The sequence below is a fragment of the Dendrobates tinctorius genome, unplaced genomic scaffold (assembly GCF_039654945.1).
Source record: "Dendrobates tinctorius isolate UK_male_01 unplaced genomic scaffold, ASM3965494v1 ptg000191l, whole genome shotgun sequence".
NCBI lineage: Eukaryota > Metazoa > Chordata > Amphibia > Anura > Dendrobatidae > Dendrobates > Dendrobates tinctorius.
The window spans coordinates 14,069,098-14,091,288 of NW_027361858.1; the positions used below are offsets into that span (position 1 = coordinate 14,069,098).

General features: G+C 43.5%; 1 protein-coding gene across 2 annotated transcripts in view; it reads left to right on the plus strand.

Annotated features, from left to right (window-relative positions):
- The window catches only part of CCDC171 (coiled-coil domain containing 171), a 204,034-nt gene that overhangs the window by 134,568 nt on the left and 47,275 nt on the right, over positions 1-22,191 (plus strand). For both annotated transcript variants that reach the window (XM_073552466.1, XM_073552467.1), the window contains 5 exons: positions 6,871-6,987; positions 10,208-10,431; positions 13,387-13,542; positions 20,534-20,719; positions 21,671-21,816. In XM_073552466.1, the coding sequence (XP_073408567.1) occupies positions 6,871-6,987; positions 10,208-10,431; positions 13,387-13,542; positions 20,534-20,719; positions 21,671-21,816 (829 nt within the window). The remainder of the gene's footprint in view (positions 1-6,870; positions 6,988-10,207; positions 10,432-13,386; positions 13,543-20,533; positions 20,720-21,670; positions 21,817-22,191) is intronic.

Below are 22,191 nucleotides of genomic sequence, written 5' to 3' on the forward strand. Positions count from 1 at the left end.
CCGAGGTAGCTGTCGTAGTCATGCTCCCTTCCAGGGTAGTCTAGTTTGTGGCGCAGTGGGGCCACAACCCCCCGACCCGCACCAATCTGCCAAGGTGCGAGCATGACAAAGGGATTGTGCTCCTATGAGAAAAAGTAACCAATCATCAGCTCACTGGTGTAGAAGATATATTGAAGTGGTGCACGGTGGGATCAGGCTGGCTCCTGAGCAGAAACCATGGAAGAAATAATGGAAAATCCAGCAACCGCAAAAATTTTTTTTTATATATAAAACATCACATTCATTTGGATATGGCTAAAAGCAAAGAAAAAATAGAATAAAATAACATGGCAGACGCTGGGTCTACTCATTTCGAGGGGACTCAGAGTCTGTAAGGCTTGAAACGCGTAGATCCGGTGTCCACCATGTTATTTTATACTATCTTTATTTTTTCTTTGCTTTTAGCCATATCCAAATAAATCTAATGTTTTATATATAAAAAATATTTTTTTTGTGGTTGCTGGATTTTTCCACTATTTCTTCCATTGTGTTTACTACCTCTTTCCAAATGCTTATTATGGCATATGAACATAGTAAAGGGGAAATCTCCACTCATAAGCCCCAGAGCTTAGCGGAGAGCTGGTGAAAACTATTCATGGATGGTCATTTGTTTCAATTCTGAAAAATAATGCTACTAGAGATGAGTGGATCGCTTTGTGCAACCATGGTCCAGGATAGTGCTCACTGGCTGTGAACAGGGGGCGCACACATTTCCTGAGCTTCCTTGTTCAATTGTGTGGCACCTCATCAGCCCGGCTAATCATAAGCTGAGCCTGGGATTCCGGAGAGTAAGGTAATTCACGCAATTCCTGTCCACAGCCAGAGAGCACTGACTCAGATCATGGATCGGGGGTTGCATGAAGCGATCCACTCATCTCTTAATGCTACATTTTCCTTGAGACAACCGGGGTGAGGTAACCCGTTTAACTCCACGTTGTGTGCCTATGTATGCAGCGGTCTCAGGAGCTAAGCCAGCTCCACATGGTGAGTGCCAGCTGTGTTATACAGCCGACATCTGCCTCTAAAACAATGAGCATCAATTGCTACTGTTAAAACCCTTTAATATCAATTTAAATCTCTAATGGTGCCATGGATGGTGGCCATTTTGAAGTCGGCCATTTTGAATCCAACTTTATTTTTTCCAATGGGAAGAGGGCCATGTGACACATCAAACTTATTGAGAATTTCACAAGAAAAACAATGGTGTGTTTGGTTTTAATGTAACTTTATTCTTTCATGAGTTATTTACAAGTTTCTCTTTGTTTACAGCCATTGACATGTCGCAGAGGTTAACACGTGAGGAGCGGATAGAAATTATGTTGATGTCTGGTGAACACAGTGCTCAGGTCATTGCAGCAGATTTCAATGCAAGAAAACTGTCACCATTCCCATTTTATTTAGGTGTATCCATATAAATGGCCCACCCAAAAAAAGTTTGCCTCATCACTGAACATAGTGTTCTGTATAAACTGAGGGTCCTGTTCCAGTTTTTGTTTTGCCCATTCTGCAAATTCAGCGTGCCGAATTTTGATGTGTCACATGACCCTCTTCCCACTGGAAAAAATAAAGTTGGATCCAAAATGGCCGACTTAAAAATGGCCGCCATGGTCACCACCCATCTTGAAAAGTTTTCCCCCTCCCATATACTAATGTGCCACAAACAGGAAGTTGATCTCACCAACCATTCCCATTTTATTTAGGTGTATCCATATACATGGCCCACTCTGTATTTCACCTTTAACCCCTTTCTGCCATGAGACATACTATCCCGTCCATGTGCCCTGGGACTTAATTCCCAGGGACGGGATAGTACGTCATAGTGATCAGCGGCGCCGTGGTGAGCGCCGCTGATCGCGGCCGGGTGTCAGCTGATTATCACAGCTGAAACCCGACACAATGTGTCGGGGGCGAACACGGACCGCCCCCGACACGTTAACCCCTTGTACACCGCGATCAAACACGATCGCGGTGTACCGGGGGTTAAAGGGAAGCATCGGCAGGGAGGGGGCTCCCTCTGTGCTTCCCTGAGCCCCCCCGGCAGCGCAATGTGCAGCGCTGCTGCGGGGGGCTCTTTCCCTTCGGGGGCCTGTAGGGAGCTGACTTCCTCACTGCCTGCAAAGCGCAGGCATGAGGAAGTCTGCAGCAGTGCCTGTGACAGATCGCTGATCTGTCACAGTGATCTGTGATGTGACAGATCAGCGATCTGTCACAGGACAGTGATGTCCCACCTGGGACAATGTAATAAAGTTAAAAAAAAAAAAAAAAAAGTGTAAAAAAAAAATTAAAAAAAAATCGCTAAATACATTAGTAAAAAAAAAAAAAAAATATTCCCCAATAAATTCATTTTTTTGAAAATAAAAAAAACAAAACAATAAAAGTACACATATTTGGTATCGCCACGTCCGTAACGACCCGCCCTATAAAACTGTCCCATTAGTTAACCCCTTTAGCGAACCCCTTAAAAAATAAAAATAAAAAACGAAGCAAAAAATAATGATTTATTATCATACCACCAAACAAAATGTGCAATAATGCGTGATCAAAAAGACGCATATAAATATCCATGGTACCGCTGAAAACGTCAGCTTGTCCCCCAAAAAACAAGCCGCCATACGGCGTCATCCACAAAAAAATTAAAAAGTTATAGCTCGCAGAATAAAGTGATGCAAAAATAATTATTTTTTATATAAAATAGTTTTCATTGCATAAAACCGCCAAAACATTAAAAAAGACCTATATGAGGTATCGCTGTAACCGTACTGACCCGAAGAATAAAACCGCTTTATCAATTTTACCGCACGCGGAACGGTGTAAACGCACCCCCCCAAAAGAAATTCTTGAAACGCTGGTTTTTGTTCATTCTGCGTCCCAAAAATCGGAATAAAAAGCGATCAAAAATGTCACGTCCCCGAAAATGGTACCAATAAAAACGTCAACTCGTCCCGCAAAGAATAAGACCTCACATGACTCGGTGGGTCAAAATACGGAAAAATTATAGCTCTCAATATGTGGTGATGCAAAAACTATTTTTACAATAAAAAGCGTCTTTTAGCGTGTGACAGCTGCCAAACATAAAAACCGCCATAAATAGTAAATCAAAACCCCCGTTATCACCCCCTTAGTTACGGAAAAATAATAAAATTAAAAAAATGTATTTATTTCCATTTTCCCATTAGGGCTAGGGTTAGGGCTAGGGTTAGGGCTGAGATTAGGGTTAGAGGTGTGTTGGGGTTAGGGTTGGAGTTATAATTGGGGGGTTTCCACTGTTTGGGCACATCAGGGGCTCTCCAAATGCAACATGGCGTCTGATCTCAATTCCAGCCAATTCTGCGTTGAAAAAGTCAAATGGTGCTCCTTCCCTTCCAAGCTCTGCCATGCGCCCAAATAGTGTTTTACCCCCACATATGGGGTATCAGCATACTCAGGACAAATTGCAAAACAACTTTTGGGGTCCAATTTCTCCTGTTACCCTTAGGAAAATAAAAAATTGGGGGCAAAAATATCATTTTTGTGTAAAAAAAATGATTTTTTTATTTTCATGCCCAGGTGTTATAAACTTCTGTGAAGCACTTGGGGGTTCAAAGTGCTCACCACACATCTAGATAAGTTCTGTGGGGGTCTAGTGTCCAAAATGGGGACACTTGTGGGGAGTTTCAATAGTTTAGGTACATCAGGGGCTCTCCAAACGCACATGACACCCGCAGACCAATCCATCAAAGTCTGCATTCCAAAACGTCACTACTTCCCTTCCGAGCCCCGACGTGTCCCCATACAGTAGTTTTCTCCCACATATGGGGTGTCAGCGTACTCAGGACAAATTGGACAACAACTTTTGGGGTCCAATTTCTCCTGTTACCCTTGGGAAAATAAAAAATTGGAGACTAATTGATCATGTTTGTGGAAAAAATACGATTTTTTTATTTTCATGCCTGGGCCTTATAAACTTCTGTGAAGCCTTTGGGGGTTCAAAGTGCTCACCACACATCTAGATAAGTTCCTTAGGGGGTCTAGTTTCCAAAATGGGGTCATTTGTGGGGGGTTTCCACTGTTTAGGTACATTAGGGGCTCTCCAAAGGCAACATGACACCTGCAGACCATTCCATCAAAGTCTGCATTCCAAAACGTCACTACTTCCCTTCCGAGCCCCGACGTGTGCCCATACAGTAGTTTTCTCCCACATATGGGGTGTCAGCGTACTCAGGACAAATTGGCCAACAACTTTTGGGGTCCAATTTCTCCTGTTACCCTTGGGAAAATAAAAAAAATGGGGACTAAAAGATGATGTTTGTTGAAAAAATACGATAATTTTATTTTCACGCCCGGTCGTTATAAACTTCTGTGAAGCACTGGGGGGTTCAAAGTGCTCACCACACATCTAGATAAGTTCCTTGGGGGGTCTAGTTTCCAAAATGGTGTACTTTGTGGGGGATTTCCACTGTTTTGGTACATCAGGGGTTTTCCAATCGCGACATGGTGTCCGATCTCAATTCCAGCTAAAAACGTCAAATGGCGCTCCTTCCCTTCCGAGCTCTGCCTTGCGCCCAAATAGTGGTTTACCCCCACATGTGGGGTATCAGCGTACTCAGGACAAATTGCACAATAACTTTTAGGGTCCTGTTACCCTTGGAAAAATAAAAATTGGGGGTGAAAAGATCATTTTTGTGGAAAAAGATATGATTTTTTAATTGTACCGCTGTACGTTATAAACTTCTGTGAAGCCCTTGTGGGTTCAAAGTTCTCACCACATATCTAGATAAGTTCCTTGGGGGGTCTAGTTTCCAAAATGTGTCACTTGTGGGGGGTTTCCACTGTTTAGGTACATCAGGGGCTCTCCAAACGCGACATGGCGTCCGATCAGAATTCCAGCCAATTTTGCATTGAAAAAGTCAAACAGCGCTCCTTCCCTTCTGAGGTCTGCCATGCGCCGAAACAGTGGTTCCCCCCACATATCAGGTATCAGCGTACTCAGGACAAATTGCACAATAACTTTTGCTGTCCAATTTCTCCTGTTACCCTTGGTAAAATAAAAAAAATTGAACCTGAATTATTTTTTCTGTGAAAAAAAGTTAAATGTTCATTTTTTTTTAAATATTCAAAAAATTCCTGTGACGCACCTAAAGGGTTAATAAATAATAAGCACCTCTGTCTATGTACTTTGTACATGGAGAACCTGGTGTGGGCGGGGTTTGCTTTCTCACCTCTGCTTCATTGCTAAACCTAAAAGCTCTAATTGTATTAGAACGGCTGCACCCAGTGAGTGATACATTACTGGTTTTAGATTTTCTTTGCCTACATTATGCTGCTCTCAGATGAGGTAACGAAAACCTGGTGACAGATTCCCTTTTATCTGCTCCATTCAAAGGCCTTATTAGAGCGTCATGCAGTGAGGATGAACAGGGGTCTCTGGACCTCTATTTTGGTGATTACCGTATATACTCGTTTATAAGCCGACCCCCCTAATTTTGCCACAAAAAACTGGGAAAACTTATTGACTCGTGTATAAGGCGAGGGTGGTGCTGCACAAGGGTTAATGATGGTCCAAAAAGATGCTCCATAGATAAATACCCCTATAAAATGCTGCAAAAGGGCTAATGGTGGCCCAACAAGATGCTCCAAGGATAAATACCCCCATATATTGCTGCACAAGGGTTAACGGTGTCCCAAGTAGAAGCTCCATACATAAATACCCCCCATATGATGCACAGGGGTTAATGGTGGCCCAAGTAGATGCTCCATACATAAATACCCCCCATATGCTGCACAAGGGTTAATGGTGGTCCAAGTAGAAGCTCCATACCTAAAATACACCCCCATATGCTGCACAAGGGTTAATGGTGCCCCAAGTAGAAGCTCCATACATAAAATACCCCCCCATATGCTGCTGCCGCTGCTGCTCTATAAAAAAAAAAAAAAAACATACCTCTCCGTCGCTGGGGGCCAGGTGCCGGTGTTGTCGCTGGCTCAGGCCCCCAGCACTGGCTATATTTACCGTTCCCGGTTCCATTGCTGTTTCCCGGGTCCTGTGCAGTGATGTTAGCAGAGGGCGAGCACTGACTACGTCATCGCGCCCTCCGCTAAATGTCACAGCCAGAGGACCCGGAGACAGCGATGGAACGGGGAGCGGTAAGTGTTGCTCTGCTCCCCCGTCATACTCACCACCCCCCTCCTGGCGCCCGATCTCTTCAGCCCCTGCTTCCAGCATAATGTTGGCGTCCCAGGCTGTTCCTGCATTCAGCGGTCACGTGGTACCGCTCATCAAATATGCACATATTCATGAGTTTAATGAGCGGTACCACTTGACCGCTGAATGCAGGAACAGCTGGGACACTGAGATCATGGGGGAAGCAGGGGGGCTGCAGAGACCGTGCCAAGAGGGGGGAGTATGGTCTCTGACACCCTCCACTCCCCCTCCCCCACCGACCCCCGTATATGACTCGTGTATAAGCCGAGAGGGGGACTTTCAGCCCAAAAAAAGGGCTGAAAATCTCGGCTTATACACGAGTATATACGGTAGTCTGATTCCCAGCGATCCGACATTTATAACCTTGCCAATGACACCAGTTGCTTTTGGGCTGCATCACAGATTTTTCTTTTCAATTTTTTATGGACTGTGGCCAAAAGCAATGTGAATGTATAATTAGAGGTTATTCCGATACCAACCTTTCGTGCCTGACATGTGAATAACGCCAACCGGACACCAGCTCAGGTTCATTCATTTCTATGGAAGTTACAGAAACGTGCTGTGGTCGGCCACTAAACTGAGAGATTCCTGTTTGTCATGAAAGGCTAAGATGGGTTTAACACTTTAACTATTTCATTATTGGTTTATAGGGCCACAGGATGAAATGATGCGTTGTGAAGAAGCCTTGAAGTGGATTACCAGCACTGACCTTCTGTCTGCTGTCATCACTTCGATGTCTGATTTGTTAGGGGTTTTAAACCAGAAAGGTAAATGTATGTCTTTATGCTTTATAATTCTGGTGGTATTTTATTAATATTTTCCATAAATTAGATTTTACGTCCAGTGCCATGTAAACACTCAGTGTGCCTAGAAATCTACTGCTGGCACACAAGGCTGTGGAGTTGGTAAGCCAAAACTCCGACTCCTCAATTTCTCTAACTCCGACTCCCTCATACATGGCTCATGTTTAAGTGATACATTGACTGTAGTAGAATGGTAACATTAGGCTTTTAATCACCATTATGATACAATAATCACATTATTTAGATAGAACATAAAATATATTTATTGGAATACAACATTAGAAAACAAAAAACTTTAATAAATTGTAAATACGCAATACACTATGAAGTGGGAAAAACATATTTGTTTTGAGAAATAGAATTGCCTCCATCATATCCTCCTTCATAGATGACCTCAAATCTGACCTAATTATTTTAATGCTAGAGAACAACCTCTCTACACTAACTTGGGTTGGAGGCAAAGCCATAACCACATGGGCAACATCTCTAACAATTTCAGGATATAAAGGAATTGCCTCGTGCACAGTCATTTTTGATGAACGATTGAACTCTTCTACTTCTTTGAGAGCAAATGAAAAATTTGCTGAAATATGGTCAATCTGTTTTCTATGGGAGTGGAATCTTTTTCCCTGCGGCAACGCTTTGCCTGCTCCATGTCGTCCAAATACTTGTTGAAATCACACTCCTCATATGATGGAGATGAAGGAACGGCAGCACTGGCAGGACCCGAGTCCTCTTGCTCTTGGCCGTCCTGTAGCCCACTCTTCCTAACTGCTACCTCAATCAGTTCTTCTTTTCCTTTAGTAAGCTGTTGATCATCCAGCAATATACGATGACTCGGGTCCACATAAACAGCTGCCAGAAGAATTGTATTTTCTAATAGCAGTGTCTCTCTCCGTTTCATTGAAGCAGCAATGCCATCTGCGATTAAACCTCCTCTTTGGGACAGGCTAAACAAGTTCTTCCACTCCTTTATAAAAATGCCAGGAGTTAAATACTCACCTTCTAAATTTTTTAGTCACTGTAAATGGACGATGAAGCAATTCCTTCAACTCAGCCACCTGTGTCCATTGACCTTCATGTGGTGCTACCTGAGGGTCGGCCATGTCTACAAGAAAGGGCGTCAGCTCAAGGAATCGCTCAATCATCAAATAGGTGCTTCCCCACCGAGTGCCTTTTTGCTCTGATCTGTAGAGGAGGAGCTTTACTATTGAGCATGTGCATAAAGTGCAGCACCGATTCATCTCAACTAAAAGCCCAAATCCGGACAGAACAGACATTTATAGGACATTTCATAACTTCCCCAAATTCTTATAAAAAAATATTCAGCACATATTGCATTGTACTACTTACCCAATTTATTATACAGTTGTAGCCAAAAGTATTGACACCCCTGCAATTATGTCAGATAATACTCAGTTTCTTCCTGAAAATGATTGCAAACACAAATTCTTTGGTATTATTATCTTCATTTAATTTGTCTTAAATGAAAAAACAAAAAAAAAATTGTCCTAAAGCCAAATTGGATATAATTCCACACCAAACAAAAAAGAGGTTGGACAAAAGTATTGGCACTGTTCGAAAAATCATGTGATGCTTCTCTAATTTGTGTAATTAACAGCACCTGTAACTTACCTGTGGCACCTAACAGGTGTTGGCAATAACTAATTCACACTTGCAGCCAGTTGACATGGATTAAAGTTGACTCAACCTCTGTCCTGTGTCCTTGTGTGTACCACATTGAGCATGGAGAAAAGAATGAAGACCAAAGAACTGTCTGAGGACTTGAGAAACCAAATTGTGAGGAAGCATGAGCAATCTTAAGGCTACAAGTCCATCACCAAAGACCTGAATGTTCCTGTGTCTACCGTGCACAGTGTCATCAAGAAGTTTAAAGCCCATGGCACTGTGGCTAACCTCCCTAGATGTGGACAGAAAAGAAAAATTGACAAGAGATTTCAACGCAAGATTGTGCAGATGTTGGATAAAGAACCTCGACTAACATCCAAACAAGTTCTTGCTGCCCTACAGTCCGAGGGTACAACAGTGTCAACACGTACTATCCGTCGGCATCTGAATGAAAAGGGACTGTATGGTAGGAGACCCGGGAAGACCCCACTTCTTACCCCGAGACATAAAAAAGCCAGGCTGGAGTTTGCCAAAACTTACCTGAAAAAGCCTAAAACGTTTTGGAAGAATGTTCTCTGGTCAGATGAGACAAAAGTAGAGCTTTTTGGGCAAAGGCATCAACATAGAGTATACAGGAGAAAAAAGAGGCATTCAAAGAAAAGAACACGGTCCCTACAGTCAAACATGGCGGAGGTTCCCTGATGTTTTGGGGTTGCTTTTCTGCCTCTGGCACTGAACTGCTTGACCGTGTGCATGGCATTATGAAGTCTGAAGACTACCAACAAATTTTGCAGCATAATGTAGGGCCCAGTGTGAGAAAGCTGGGTCTCCCTCAGAGGCCATGGGTCTTCCAGCAGGACAATGACCCAAAACACAGTTCAAAAAGCACTAGAAAATAGTTTGAGAGAAAGCACTGGAGACTTCTAAGGTGGCCAGCAATGAGTCCAGACCTGAATCCCATAGAACACCTGTGGAGAGATCTAAAAATGGCAGTTTGGAGAAGGCACCCTTCAAGTATCAGGGACCTGGAGCAGTTTGCCAAAGAAGAATGGTCTAAAATTCCAGCAGAGCATTGTAAGAAACTCATTGATGGTTACCGGAAGTGGTTGGTCGCAGTTATTTTGGCTAAAGGTTGTGCAACCAAGTATTAGGCTGAGGGTGCCAATATTTTTGTCTTGCCCATTTTTGGAGTTTTGTGTGAAATGATCAATGTTTTGCTTTTTGCTTCATTCTCTTTTGTGTTTTTTCATTTAAGACAAATTAAATGAAGATAATAATACCAAAGAATTTGTGTTTGCAATCATTTTCACGAAGAAACTGAGTATTATCTGACAGAATTGCAGGGGTGTCAATACTTTTGGCCACAACTGTATATCTTAGGAGTCTGAGTTGGTCCATTTTATACAGAGTCCAACTCCGCCAACATGGACTCTGACTCGCCGACTCCAACTCCACAGCCCTACTGGCACATGTTTGTAGTTTTTTAATGCTTCTCTATGGCCTCTAAATAGAGTCAAATTGACTTCACAATTTTGTTGATATTTCTCCACTGTAGACCTGGATTCTAGCTCACAAATGCGACTTATAGATGCGTCCAAGAACTGTTTCTCTAAACTGATGAGCCATCTGAACGTGGGGTCTGAAGCTAGACGTGCAGAACTCCAGAGATTCTCTATTTCTGTGGACCCTCACAGTCTTGTGCACAGACTGAGGTGCGGACTTCACAGAATCAACTTCCAGACATCAACTGAGGACCTTACAAGCACAACTCCCATTGTGGTATGAGAGCATTTGCAACATAGTTATTTGTAGGAGACATTAAACCATACCTCTGCCTAATTATTCACCATGCCATTGCTCAGAATTCTCAATACATTATAATACAGGAAAGATGTATATCTTTGTACCGTGTTAGCCAGTAGATAGAAAAATATTCAGAATTGAGAGTCCTCAGTGGTTGATACCTTTTAATGGCTAACTGAAAAGATGGTAACACATTGCAAGCTTTCGAGACTACTCAGGTCTCTTCATCAGGCTAGACTAATACAAAATCTGAAGAGTCACATATTTATGCACAATACAGCACAGAAAAAATGCAATAGATGAGACATGTGTCGTGAAGCAGAATTATGATTATGGGAGAGGGAGAAACATAAATATTGCTCCAGTTCATAGATAAGGAGTCCGGATGTTTTATTGTCCTCTGATTGGGGTCTCCTAATGTGTTATGATGCCCCCACACTGTCTTAGGAGCAAATTCCTTAATTGATGTAAAAAGACATAAATCCATGCGACACATTCATTCCAGCATTGAGAGTGTCAAAGGTCGTCATAAATTTATGCTCACAGACTCTTCTCTCTCTCTGAGATGTGAACTTATGGACACACGCTACTATAGATAATTGGAGTCGGATACTACACAGTACTATTACAAGGAACTAAACAAGTTGGTATCTTGTCTGCCAGACCAGTCCATAAGAGCCGGTGATGACCTGATACCAGAGAGTCCAAGAATAGGGACATTCTACATTCTTCCCAAAATCCACAAATCTGGAAATCCAGGAAGACCAATTATTTCATGTGTGGGCACCCTCACTGAGCAGGTATCTGGATGGGTAGAGGGTATTCTTAAACCACTGGTGAAGGATACACCTAGCTACATTCAGGACACAACTGACCTATTGAATAAACTAGCAGCAATAGGTCCTCTACCAGAAGGAACCATCCTGGCCACCATGGATGTGGAATCTTTGTATTCTAATATCCCACACCAAGATGGATTAAATGCCTGCAAATTCTTCGTGGAAAACACAGGGACTGATGCTGATGCTGTGGTGAAACTTATAAAATTTATCCTCACCCACAATTACTTTGAATTTGACAACAAAATCTATCTACAGGAGACTGGCACAGCTATGGGAAGTAAAATTGCTCCACAGTATGCAAATCTTTTCATGGCCAAGCTTGAAAGCGACTTTTTGTCCTCATGCCCCATGAGGCCCCTGGCCTACTACCGCTTCATTGATGATATTTTAATCATCTTGACGGAGTCTGAGCAACAGCTAAAGACATTCCACGAACAGTTTAATCAACTTCATCCCACCATCAATATAACACTCAGCTACTCCAGCACTGAGATTAACTTTTTGGACACCATCATTAAGCTAAAAAACAATGAAATAGAGACATCCCTGTATCAGAAGCCAATCGACCGTCCAACGTGCCTTAAATGGGACAGTTTCCATCCAAAACACATAAAGAACTCTATTATCTATAGCCAATCCATCAGATACAATAGCATATGTTCCAACCCCATGGATAGAGACAAACACCTAGGTCGCCTCAAAAACACCTTTTTGAATCAGGGCTACCATCCAAGAACAATTGAAAACCAAATTACAAGAGCCACCAGAATGTCAAGGAATCATCTGCTACATTACAAAGCTAAAGAAGAAAATAACCGGGTGCCTCTAGTAGTCACCTACAACCCAAATCTGGAAGTGCTAAGGGGAGCTACACGGAAATTACAACCTTTACTACAAAAAGATGCCCGATTACAGTCCATTTTTCCAGACCCCCCACTACTGTGCTTTAGGCAGCCCCCAAATCTAAGAATCATCATTGTCAGAAGCTCCCTGTCCTCTCCAATAGCTGGAGGAACCTTTCCTTGCAACCAGAAAAAATGTAAAACCCGTCCATCTATAATGACCACGGACAAGATAAAGATCCCCAATTCACATCAGGACTACAAGATCCCCAATTCACATCAGGACTACAAGATCCCAGGTACTTTCAGCTGCATTACAGCTAATGTGGTGTACTAAATTTCCAACAGGGGGTCTGTATGTGGGGGAGACAGGGCAAAAGCTTAGAACAAGGATGAATGCTCATCGTCACACAATAAGAGAAAAAAGAATGGATCTACCTGTGGCAAAACATTTTTGATCGCCTGATCACAGCAACATGGATATGAAATTACTGGTATTGGAAGGTAACTTCACATCTCAGAGAGAGAGAAGAGTCTGTGAGTATAAATTTATGACGACCTTTGACACTCTCAATGCTGGAATGAATGTGTCGCATGGATTTATGTCTTTTTACATCAATTAAGGAATTTGCTCCTAAGACCGTGTGGGGGCATCACAACACATTAGGAGACCCTAATCAGAGGACAATAAAACATCCGGACTGCTTATCTATGAACTGGAGCAATATTTATGTTTCTCCCTCTCCCATAATCATAATTCTGCTTCACGTCACTTGTCTCTTCTATTGCATTTTTTCTGTGCTGTGTTGTGCATAAATGTGACTCTTCAGATTTTGTATTAGTCTAGCCTGATGAAGAGACCTGAGTAGTCTCCAAAGCTTGCAATGTGTTACCATCTTTTCAGTTAGCCATTAAAAGGTATCAACCACTGAGGACTCTCAATTCTGAATATTTTTCAGTACATTATAATGTCTATTCTGAGGACTTGGATTTGTTTGCTCAGTTAGGGTTCATCCAGTCCCCCCAAAAAAATCCCCAGAGAAAATCTATAGCATAAATTGGCGGATTTCACTCTTAGCAATGCAAAGGGCGAAATGTGCGGTGATTCTGCAGCATTTTTGCCATAAAATCCACTCTGTATTGTGCAGATTTTTTGTGTGGAGTGATTATTACCTACACCAATTTAGGACATCTGTGTACCCATTGCACATTCCAGCAATATTATTTCTCTTATTATCTGCTTACAGACGTGCTTGACTGTCTTGAAAAAACAAATCCTTGCGTTCACCCAGCGGCTACATGCAGCAGAAATAGATCGGCGTTCAATGCGCCGGGAGCTGTCTAATATTAAGCAGAAAATCGGTGACACAAGTACAGACCGAAACCAACCTTTCCAGCAATCTGTAAGGACATGTCATTCTTATTGGGGTTTGGTATGGTCTTGGAACACCTAATATGTTTGCTCCTATTCTTCTGCATATTGTATTTTATGCCATTGTTTGTTCATTTTCCTATTTTTTGTTTGTTTTCATTATGAGCTATAAAACTCCTATGGGATATTAAAAAATATAAATCAGAGGGTTAGGGCATCATGTCTGATTAAAAGTCAGGTGCAGTACCGTCAGACATTAATGGATAGAATAAAAATCACCCCGCTCTCAGCCAGTTGTCATATATGTATGACTGTCTTAAAGGGAACCTGTCTCCAGAATTTTGCTACCCCAACTGAGAACAGTGTGATTTGAGGCAGAGACCCCGATTCTAGCAATTTAATGGCTGCAGATCCACCAGTTCTCTGAATGCTGAGCTCTATATAACCCCTATATAACACTGATTGGCATCTTTCTGTGTACACTGTGCATAGGCTGAAAGCTGCCAATCAGGGGTGGGGTTATACAGAGATCATGAATATAGAGGCCTACATGGCAGCAGGTTTTCTAATCCTCTAGTGATAATCTCCTGTTGATAAATGATTATCAAAGCTACAGCAAGCAGCCCAGTAAGTGATACCTTGCTAACTACCTGCCTGTTTTGCCCAGCGCCGATCTCTGCTGTCACAGACTGCTCATGACGGTGATTGTGTGGCATCAGAATATAGTCTTATCTTCCACTCTGCCCTGTGTTAGGGATGTGGCTGCTGATGTCATGTTGATTGTCATCCCCCTCCCAACTACCTAACTGCAGGGAGCTGCTGTCAATCAGCATGACATCGGCAGTCAGAAGAGGTGGGGCTAGCAATGAGTAGAACAGGCAGTTCGTTAACAACGACGTGTGCCCAAACAGTGGTCTACCCCCACATGTGGGGTATCAGCGTACTCAGGAAAAATTGCACAACAACTTTGGGTGTCTAATTTCTCCTTTAACCCTAGGGAATATAAAAAATTGGGGGTTCAAAAAATTATTTTTGCGGAAAAAAAATGATTTTTTATTTTCACGGCTCTGCATTATAAACTTCTGTGAAGCACTTGGGGGCTCAAAGTGTTCACCACACATCTAGGTAAGTTCCTTGGGGGGTCTAGTTTCCAAAATGGGGTCACTTGTGGGGAGTTTCTATTGTTTAGGCACATCAGGTGCTCTGCAAATGTAACATGACGCCCGCAGACCATTCCATCAAACTCGGAATTTCAAAACGTCACTACTTCCCTTCCGAGCCCCGACGTGTGCCCGAACAGTAGTTCCCCCCCACATATGGGGTACCAGCGTACTCAGGACATACTGTACAACAACTTTTTGGGTCCAATTTCTTCTGTTACCCTTGTAAAAATAAAAAATTGCGGACTAAAAAATCATTTTTTGAGGAAAAAAAAATGATTTTTTATTTTCAAGGCTCTGTGTTATAAACTTCTGTGAAGCACCTGGGGGTTCAAAGTGCTCACTATGTATCTAGATAAGTTCCTTAGGGAGTCTAGTTTCCAAAATGGGGTCATTTTTGGGAGAGCTCCAAGGCTTAGCCCCACGGGCTGTACAAACACGACATGGTGTCCGCTAATGATTGGAGCTAATTTTCCATTCAAAAAGTCAAATGGCGCTCCTTCCCTTCTGAGCCCTGTCGTGCTCCCAAACAGTGGTTACCAGGACAAACTGGACAACAACTTTTGGGGTCCAATTTATCTTGTTACCCTTGGGAAAATAAGAAATAGGGGGCTAAAAAAAAATTTCTGAGGAAAAAAATCATTTTTGAGGAAAAAAAATGATTTTTTTATTTTCACTGCTCTGTGTTATAAACTTCTGTGAAGCACTTGGTGGTTCAAAGTGCTCATCACACATCTAGATAAGTTCCTTAAGGGGTCTAGTTTCCAAAATGGTGTCACTTGTGGGGTTTTTTCACTGTTTAGGCACACAGGGGCTCTCCAAACGCGACATGGTGTACGCTGATTGGAGCTAATTTTCCATTCAAAAAGTCAAATGGCGTTCCTTCCCTTCTGGGCCCTACCGTGCGCCCAAACAGTGGTTTATGACCACATATGAGGTATCGGTGTACTCAGGAGAAATTGCCCAACAAATTTTATGATCCATTCTATCCTGTTGCCCATGTGAAAATGAAAAAACTGAGGCTGAAAGAAATTTTTTGTTGGAAAAATTAAAATGTACTTTTTTTACGGATCAATTTGTGAAGCACCTGGGGGTTCAAAGTGCTCACTATGCATCTATACAAGTTCCTTGGGGGGGGGACTAGTTTCCAAAATGGGGTCACTTGTGGGGGAACTCCAATGTTTAGGCACACAGGGGCTCTCCAAACGCGACATGGCAACCGCTAAATATTCCAGCATATTTTCTATTCAAAAAGTCAAATGGCGCTCCCTCCCTTCTGAGACCTGCCGTGTGCCCAAACAGTGGTTTATGACCACATATGAGGTATCTGTACACTCAGGAGAAATTGCCCAACAAATTTTAGGATCCATTTTATCCTGTTGCCCATGTGAAAATGAAAAATAGGTATTAGACCTACCGGTAATGATGTTTCCAGGAGTCCATCCTGACAGCACCATGGAGGATGTCCTCCTCCTCCTTACAGGGACAGGAAAGCACACGAGAGGTTAAAAGGTCCCGTCCCAACCCATTTCCCTCAGTGATTTAACAAGTACCACAGCGTGGATAATGCAAGTAACACTTTAATGAAACAATCATATTACCGCATATGACATAGCATAAACAGGGAGGGAACTACCCGTGCTGTCAGGATGGACTCCTGGAAACATCATTACCGGTAGGTCTAATACCTATTTTCCAGGACGTCCACCTGACAGCACCATGGAGAATACCAAAGCACCTCCTCAGGGTGGGATTACCGCCTGGAGAACCTTTCTCCCAAATGTGGTCTGTTGACCAGATAGCACATCAAACTTGTAGTGCTTGCAGAATGTACTAAGTCTGGCCCACGTTGCTGTTCTACAGATTTAATCAACCGAGGCGCCCACCCGTTCGGCCCACGAGGCCAATACTGCCCTTGTCGAGTGGGCCTTTAAAGTATCTGGCGGGTTGGCGCCTTCTGCTTGGTAGGCATCTGCTTGGTAGGCATCTGAGATTACTGAAGTAATCCATCTTGCGATTTTCCCCTTATTTTTACACCCAAAAAGGACGAACAGGTTTGGGTCAATACACCAACTGTTGGTGGCCTCTAAATAGTCTATAACCGCGCGTCTCACATCCAGTGAGTGAAGACGCTGTTCCTTTTCATTACATGGATTGACACAGAAGGATGGTAACACTTTCTCCTGGTTTATATTTTGGCAAGAGGCTACTTTTGGAATAAATGTCGGATCTAATCTCAAGATTATGCGATCTTCTCTGATCTGGAGATATGGGTCCCTGTGGATTTCCCCTATTCTTTTGGCTGTGGTAATGGCTACAAGGAAGGCCGTTCTGCGAGTGAGAGTTGAGATACTCGTCTCTTTACTGGGGACGTAGGGATTCCTACATAGGAATCTGAGTACCAGGCCAAGGTCCCAAGGCGGGGTGAGCTGCCTAATTGTGGGGCGAAGACGTTGCGTGGCCCTTACGAATCTTACTACACAGGGATGAGAAGCTAACGGGTAATCAAAGAAGGAGCTCAAGGCCGAAATCTGGACTTTTAAAGTGCTGGGCTTAAGGCCTTTATTAAACCCTGACTGTAGAAAGTTTAGGATACTAGGGAGGTCAGGGGTACCCGCCACAAGATCGGACCTGCCACCATCCAGAGAGAATCTCTTCCATACTTTCGGATAGATTGCGGACGTCACCGGTTTCCTGCTGGCCTGTAGGGTAGATATGACCTGATCTGATAAGCCTTTTGCCTTCAGGATGTCCCTTTCAGGATCCACGCCGAGAGGTGGAGTCTTGCTGGATTCGGATGGTGGATCGGGCCCTGGTGGATGACGTCTTTCTTCCGAGTTAGCTCGACTGGGTTTTCCACTGCCATGGCTCCTAGTAGGGGAAACCAGCTTCTCCTTGGTCAGTATGGAACGACTAGCATCACCTTTGCCAGAGAATATGGGAAGCAAGATGTGCCACAGTCCGCGCTGCTGAATCCACAAAATCACCTGGGATGCAAGATGTAGTAACAAAGTACTGCTTTATTCCTTCCTACGCGTTTCGGCGCCCTTCCTGGCACCTTCCTCAGATATCCCTGAGGAAGGTGCCAGGAAGGGCGCCGAAACGCGTAGGAAGGAATAAAGCAGTACTTTGTTACTACATCTTGCATCCCAGGTGATTTTGTGGATTCAGCAGCGCGGACTGTGGCACATCTTGCTTCCCATATTCTCTGGCAGTTTTTCCACTTTGGAGTGGTCGGTGGAGGTCCTGCAGCAGCTGATACTGTGTTATGTCTTCAAGCCAGTTGTGGGTCACACAACCGGAATAGGTGAGTGGAACTGCATTACACCACTCACATCGTAGTGTCACTAGTGATAGGGCACTATTGCACCTCTTGTTCCCCCACCCTTTTTGTATTGATACAGTGTAGCATCACCTTTGCGCGGTCCTCGCGGATCTTCCTGAGTACCGCCGGTATGAGCGCCAGTGGTGGGAACGCGTAAGAGAGGGGTTCTTCCCAGGCCTGGCTCAGGGCATCTACGCCTTCTGGGTGGTCTGCCGGGTTCAGGGAGTAGAATCTGGAGACCTTTGAGTTCTTTCGGCTTGCGAACAGGTCTATACTGGGGGTCCCCCAACGCTGACTCAGTTGACAGAAAATCTCCTTGTTCAGTTCCCACTCTGTCGGGCAGACCTGCTGTCTGCTTAGGTAGTCCGCTACCACGTTCTGGGAACCTTGTAGGTGGATTGCCGTTTCTGAGAGGACTGTTCCTTCTGCCCAGGTGAATATTCTTCCTGCTAGGGCTTGGAGTGGTCGGTGTCTGGGGCCTCCCTGGTGCTTCAGGAATGACACTGCTGTTACGTTGTCGAATAATATTCCGACATGTCGATTCTTCAGGACCGACCGGTTCTGCCGCAGGGCCTCCCAGACCGCATAGAGTTCCCTGAAGTTGGAGGATCTGCTTCTGATGTCTACTGGCCAACTTCCCTGGAAGATCTTCCCTTCTACATGGGCTCCCCATCCCCACGAACTGGCGTGCGTTTTGAATACCACGTATGAAGATTGTCAGAAACACCGCACTGAACTTGCTCACTGAGCCAGTGCGCGTGTCCTGAGTAAAGCGAACTGTGCTCAAAGATACCTGTGGAGCGGGCAGCAGCCGAGTAGATGCGTACTTCAACCGCAGGACCTGAAGCACATGACTGCTAGGGGCGTGGCCTAAACTCCAGAGAGCTAGGAGCTGCAAGAGAACTCCTAGCAGGGTAACTGCGAGCCAAAGTTACCAAGGGGCATAGACAGGGAGGATAGTCAGGACGTAGCCAATAAGTCGTACACAGAGATAGCTGCAAGTTACAAGAGGGGCAAGCAGAGAGTAGTCAGATCACAGGCAATGAGTCATACACAGAGATGATAGCACAGTACAGAATCAACAGGCAAACTCACAACGGGAAACAGAACCGGGTCAGAACCATATAAACAAGCTATAACAACGAACAGGCACACAGAGGTCAGCACACTCGGCCAAAGGCAAAAGTATACAGTTGTGGCCAAAAGTATTGACACCCCTGCAATTCTGTCAGATAATACTCAGTTTCTTCCTGAAAATGATTGCAGCACAGGTGCAAACCACTGATGAGAACAGCCAGTGACCCAAGAGGATCTGGCTGCCTAGTGGAAAAAATGCACTTGCATAGGACATCAGTCACACAGATAAGTGTGGTGCAAAGTGTGAACAGCCTATTAATGACGCACATAGTATTAGGCTATGTGCACACGCTGCGGTTTTTGCTGCGGTTCCGCTGCGGCTTTGGCCGCAGCAGAACTGCAGCAGTTGTGCAGAGCGTGTACAGTAGCATGCTATCCTATGGGATTTACATTCTGCTGTGCACATGCTGCGGATTTTTAACTGCGGAAAAGCTGCGGTTTTGAATCCGCAGAAAGAATTGACATGTCAATTCTTTTCTGCGGATTCTGCTGCGGTTTACCATCTCCTCCATTGTAGAGATGATAAACCGCAGGGAAAACCACAGGCCAATCCACAGGTAAAACCGCAGGTAATTTTACCTGCGGTTTTACCTGCGATTCCGCAGATAAAAAATCCGCAGACCAATCCGCAGCGTGTGCACTTAGCCTTAGCAGGCGGGCTGCTCAGCACTATATATATGCATCACACAGGAAAAACCAAGCCAACATGAAGAGGTCTAGCTGCATCTTGCAAAAATGATAAAAAGTGCAAAAAGATATGGGGTATTAGTTACTATTTTGGCCAAAGTAGATTAGCTCACAACCCAACGTCAAGGGTCCCCACATACTGTAGCTGTGTGTGTTTGCTTAGGAGGTTTTTTTCTGATTACATGTTATTAATAATGAACAGTGAATAAGATCTCATACACTTACACCAATTCCTGTGCTGCTAATGGGGTTTTCTGGTTTTGAAAGACTCTTGTCTCAAAACTGTTGTTTGACTTAAAAACCCTCCCTGGCTCCAGCGCTGAGTCTCCACTGTTGTTCCCTGTGCTTGCTTTTGTCTACAGTGATGACATTATGTCCACAGCGCTGCAGCTAATGCCTGAGATCAGCGGCTCTGCCCGAGTTGACAGCACTAGCCTCTATAGCCGCTGAGGTCATGAAATGGCTGCAGCTCTGTCGATGTGTAGGTAGGGCGCGGGGAGGGTGAGTAAAGCACATTTTTTATTTAAATCAAACTACAGCAGGGGGAAAAGGAGTTTTCTAAAATGCCAAAAAAGGCAAAGAACTAATGTGTTAAAGTTAGAATATATTGTAATTATATTATTATTATTATTATTTACTTCTACATTTATTTAGTATACTTTTAAATTTTATTCAATATTAGGGGATTATTTTTGTTTGTTTTTTTTCTCCAGAAAATGATAACCTATGAGACATATAGGAGCATTTTCCATGAGCTGAACAACGCATTGGTGCGAGAGCAAGAAGCGCAGAGTCTCTTGAATGAGCAGTCTCAACAGTTACTGGATCTCCGTTCCAAGATAGACTTCCACTCCAGGGAGGAAGCAGAGAAAGAGAAGACCCTCTCAGAAGCTCTTAAGGTGGGAGTTTTGTTGTGAATGTGCAAGGTTCACTCTAAATATTTGATTTCCTGTACATGATAGACTATGGGACCGATTCATCTGAGTTTTTTTCTCCAGAATTCTGGTGTAAAAGCTTTAAAAATTCTCACAATTTAGGTGCAACTCAGAGCTGCACCTAGATTTTGTGACTTCTGGCATCATCACGGGTCAGGGTGTTTCCCTGAGATCTTTAATGATCTCTTGGTGGACAAATTATGTAAAATAAAAATATATCTATCTATAAAACATGTGAAAAAGATTAAAAAAAAAAAGAATCATACAAAATATAGTCCTCCTTGCAAAAAGGTAAGAAAAATAAAAACTGATTTTACACAAAACCTGAACATTTGAGGTATCCACATAACCGTAAAAACCTAGAAAATTCACACAACAGGTTATTTGGTGTGTAAAGTAGACGTAGTGTGTGAACTACATCTTTATGCCTGCCTCCAATAGGCGTATACGGCCGCAAGTGATGCACAACAGAGAACACTTTGACTTCATCTGTCTGTATCATTATAGTCAATGGCACGTTAGCACGTATGTCCTAATCCCTATTTATCCCTATTTATGGGGAGTCAAACGTAATCCTTGACGGGCCACTGTACATAGGAAAAATTGTCATGTGAACCCAGCCTGAGAAACGGCATTGGGGGATTTTAAGTGGCAAGAATGTGGTCTAGGGTCCGCTGTAATCACAATGGTGATCCCATAACTGGTGTCACCGGATTAATTAATAAATGTGTCTTTTAACATTATTCTAAAATAAATGAATCTGAGAGCTGAAACTGCAAAAACAAATGTATGGTTTTCTGAGTCCCTGTGAAATGCGCCCATGATCCCAGCCCATGTTTTGCATACCACTCTCTTTCTGGTAGCTTTTTGCAGACATTGCTGTATTAGAGCTTTTATTTTCTCTCTCCGGCTTAGAGTCTTTCTGAGATGAAACTGGAACTGCATATAAGAGATCAACTTGTGCGTCAGCAGGACAGACAGCTAACCCAGCTGGAGCAGGACAAGCGTCTTCTGGAAGAGAGCCTCTCTAGTGCCGAGGATGCCCTGCGCACAGCAGCCCGGTGAGCGTGGGGACCTGTAGGGTGTCACTTGTGTGCCAGAGACAGGATGTGATAGAACATGGAGAGTATAGGAACACCTTAGGTTTGTCAGGAATTCATGTCACAAGCTTAACAATGTATATGGTTATTTCCAGTAATGCGTCCTATCCATAAATGCGGGAGCTGCAGTCTGCTTTTATGGTGGTGGCGTTCATCCGTAAGAGCAAGGATTACTTGCATTATGCTGCTTGAATCTTAATTCTTGCATATTGTAAAAGAAAAGTTCCTCTCTACTTTTGTCATCCTAAATTGATGTACCATTGCAGAAAAAAATCCACTCGTGAAACTAGATTTAAATTGGAAAAAGAAAAATCAGCCATACTTGCAATACCATGT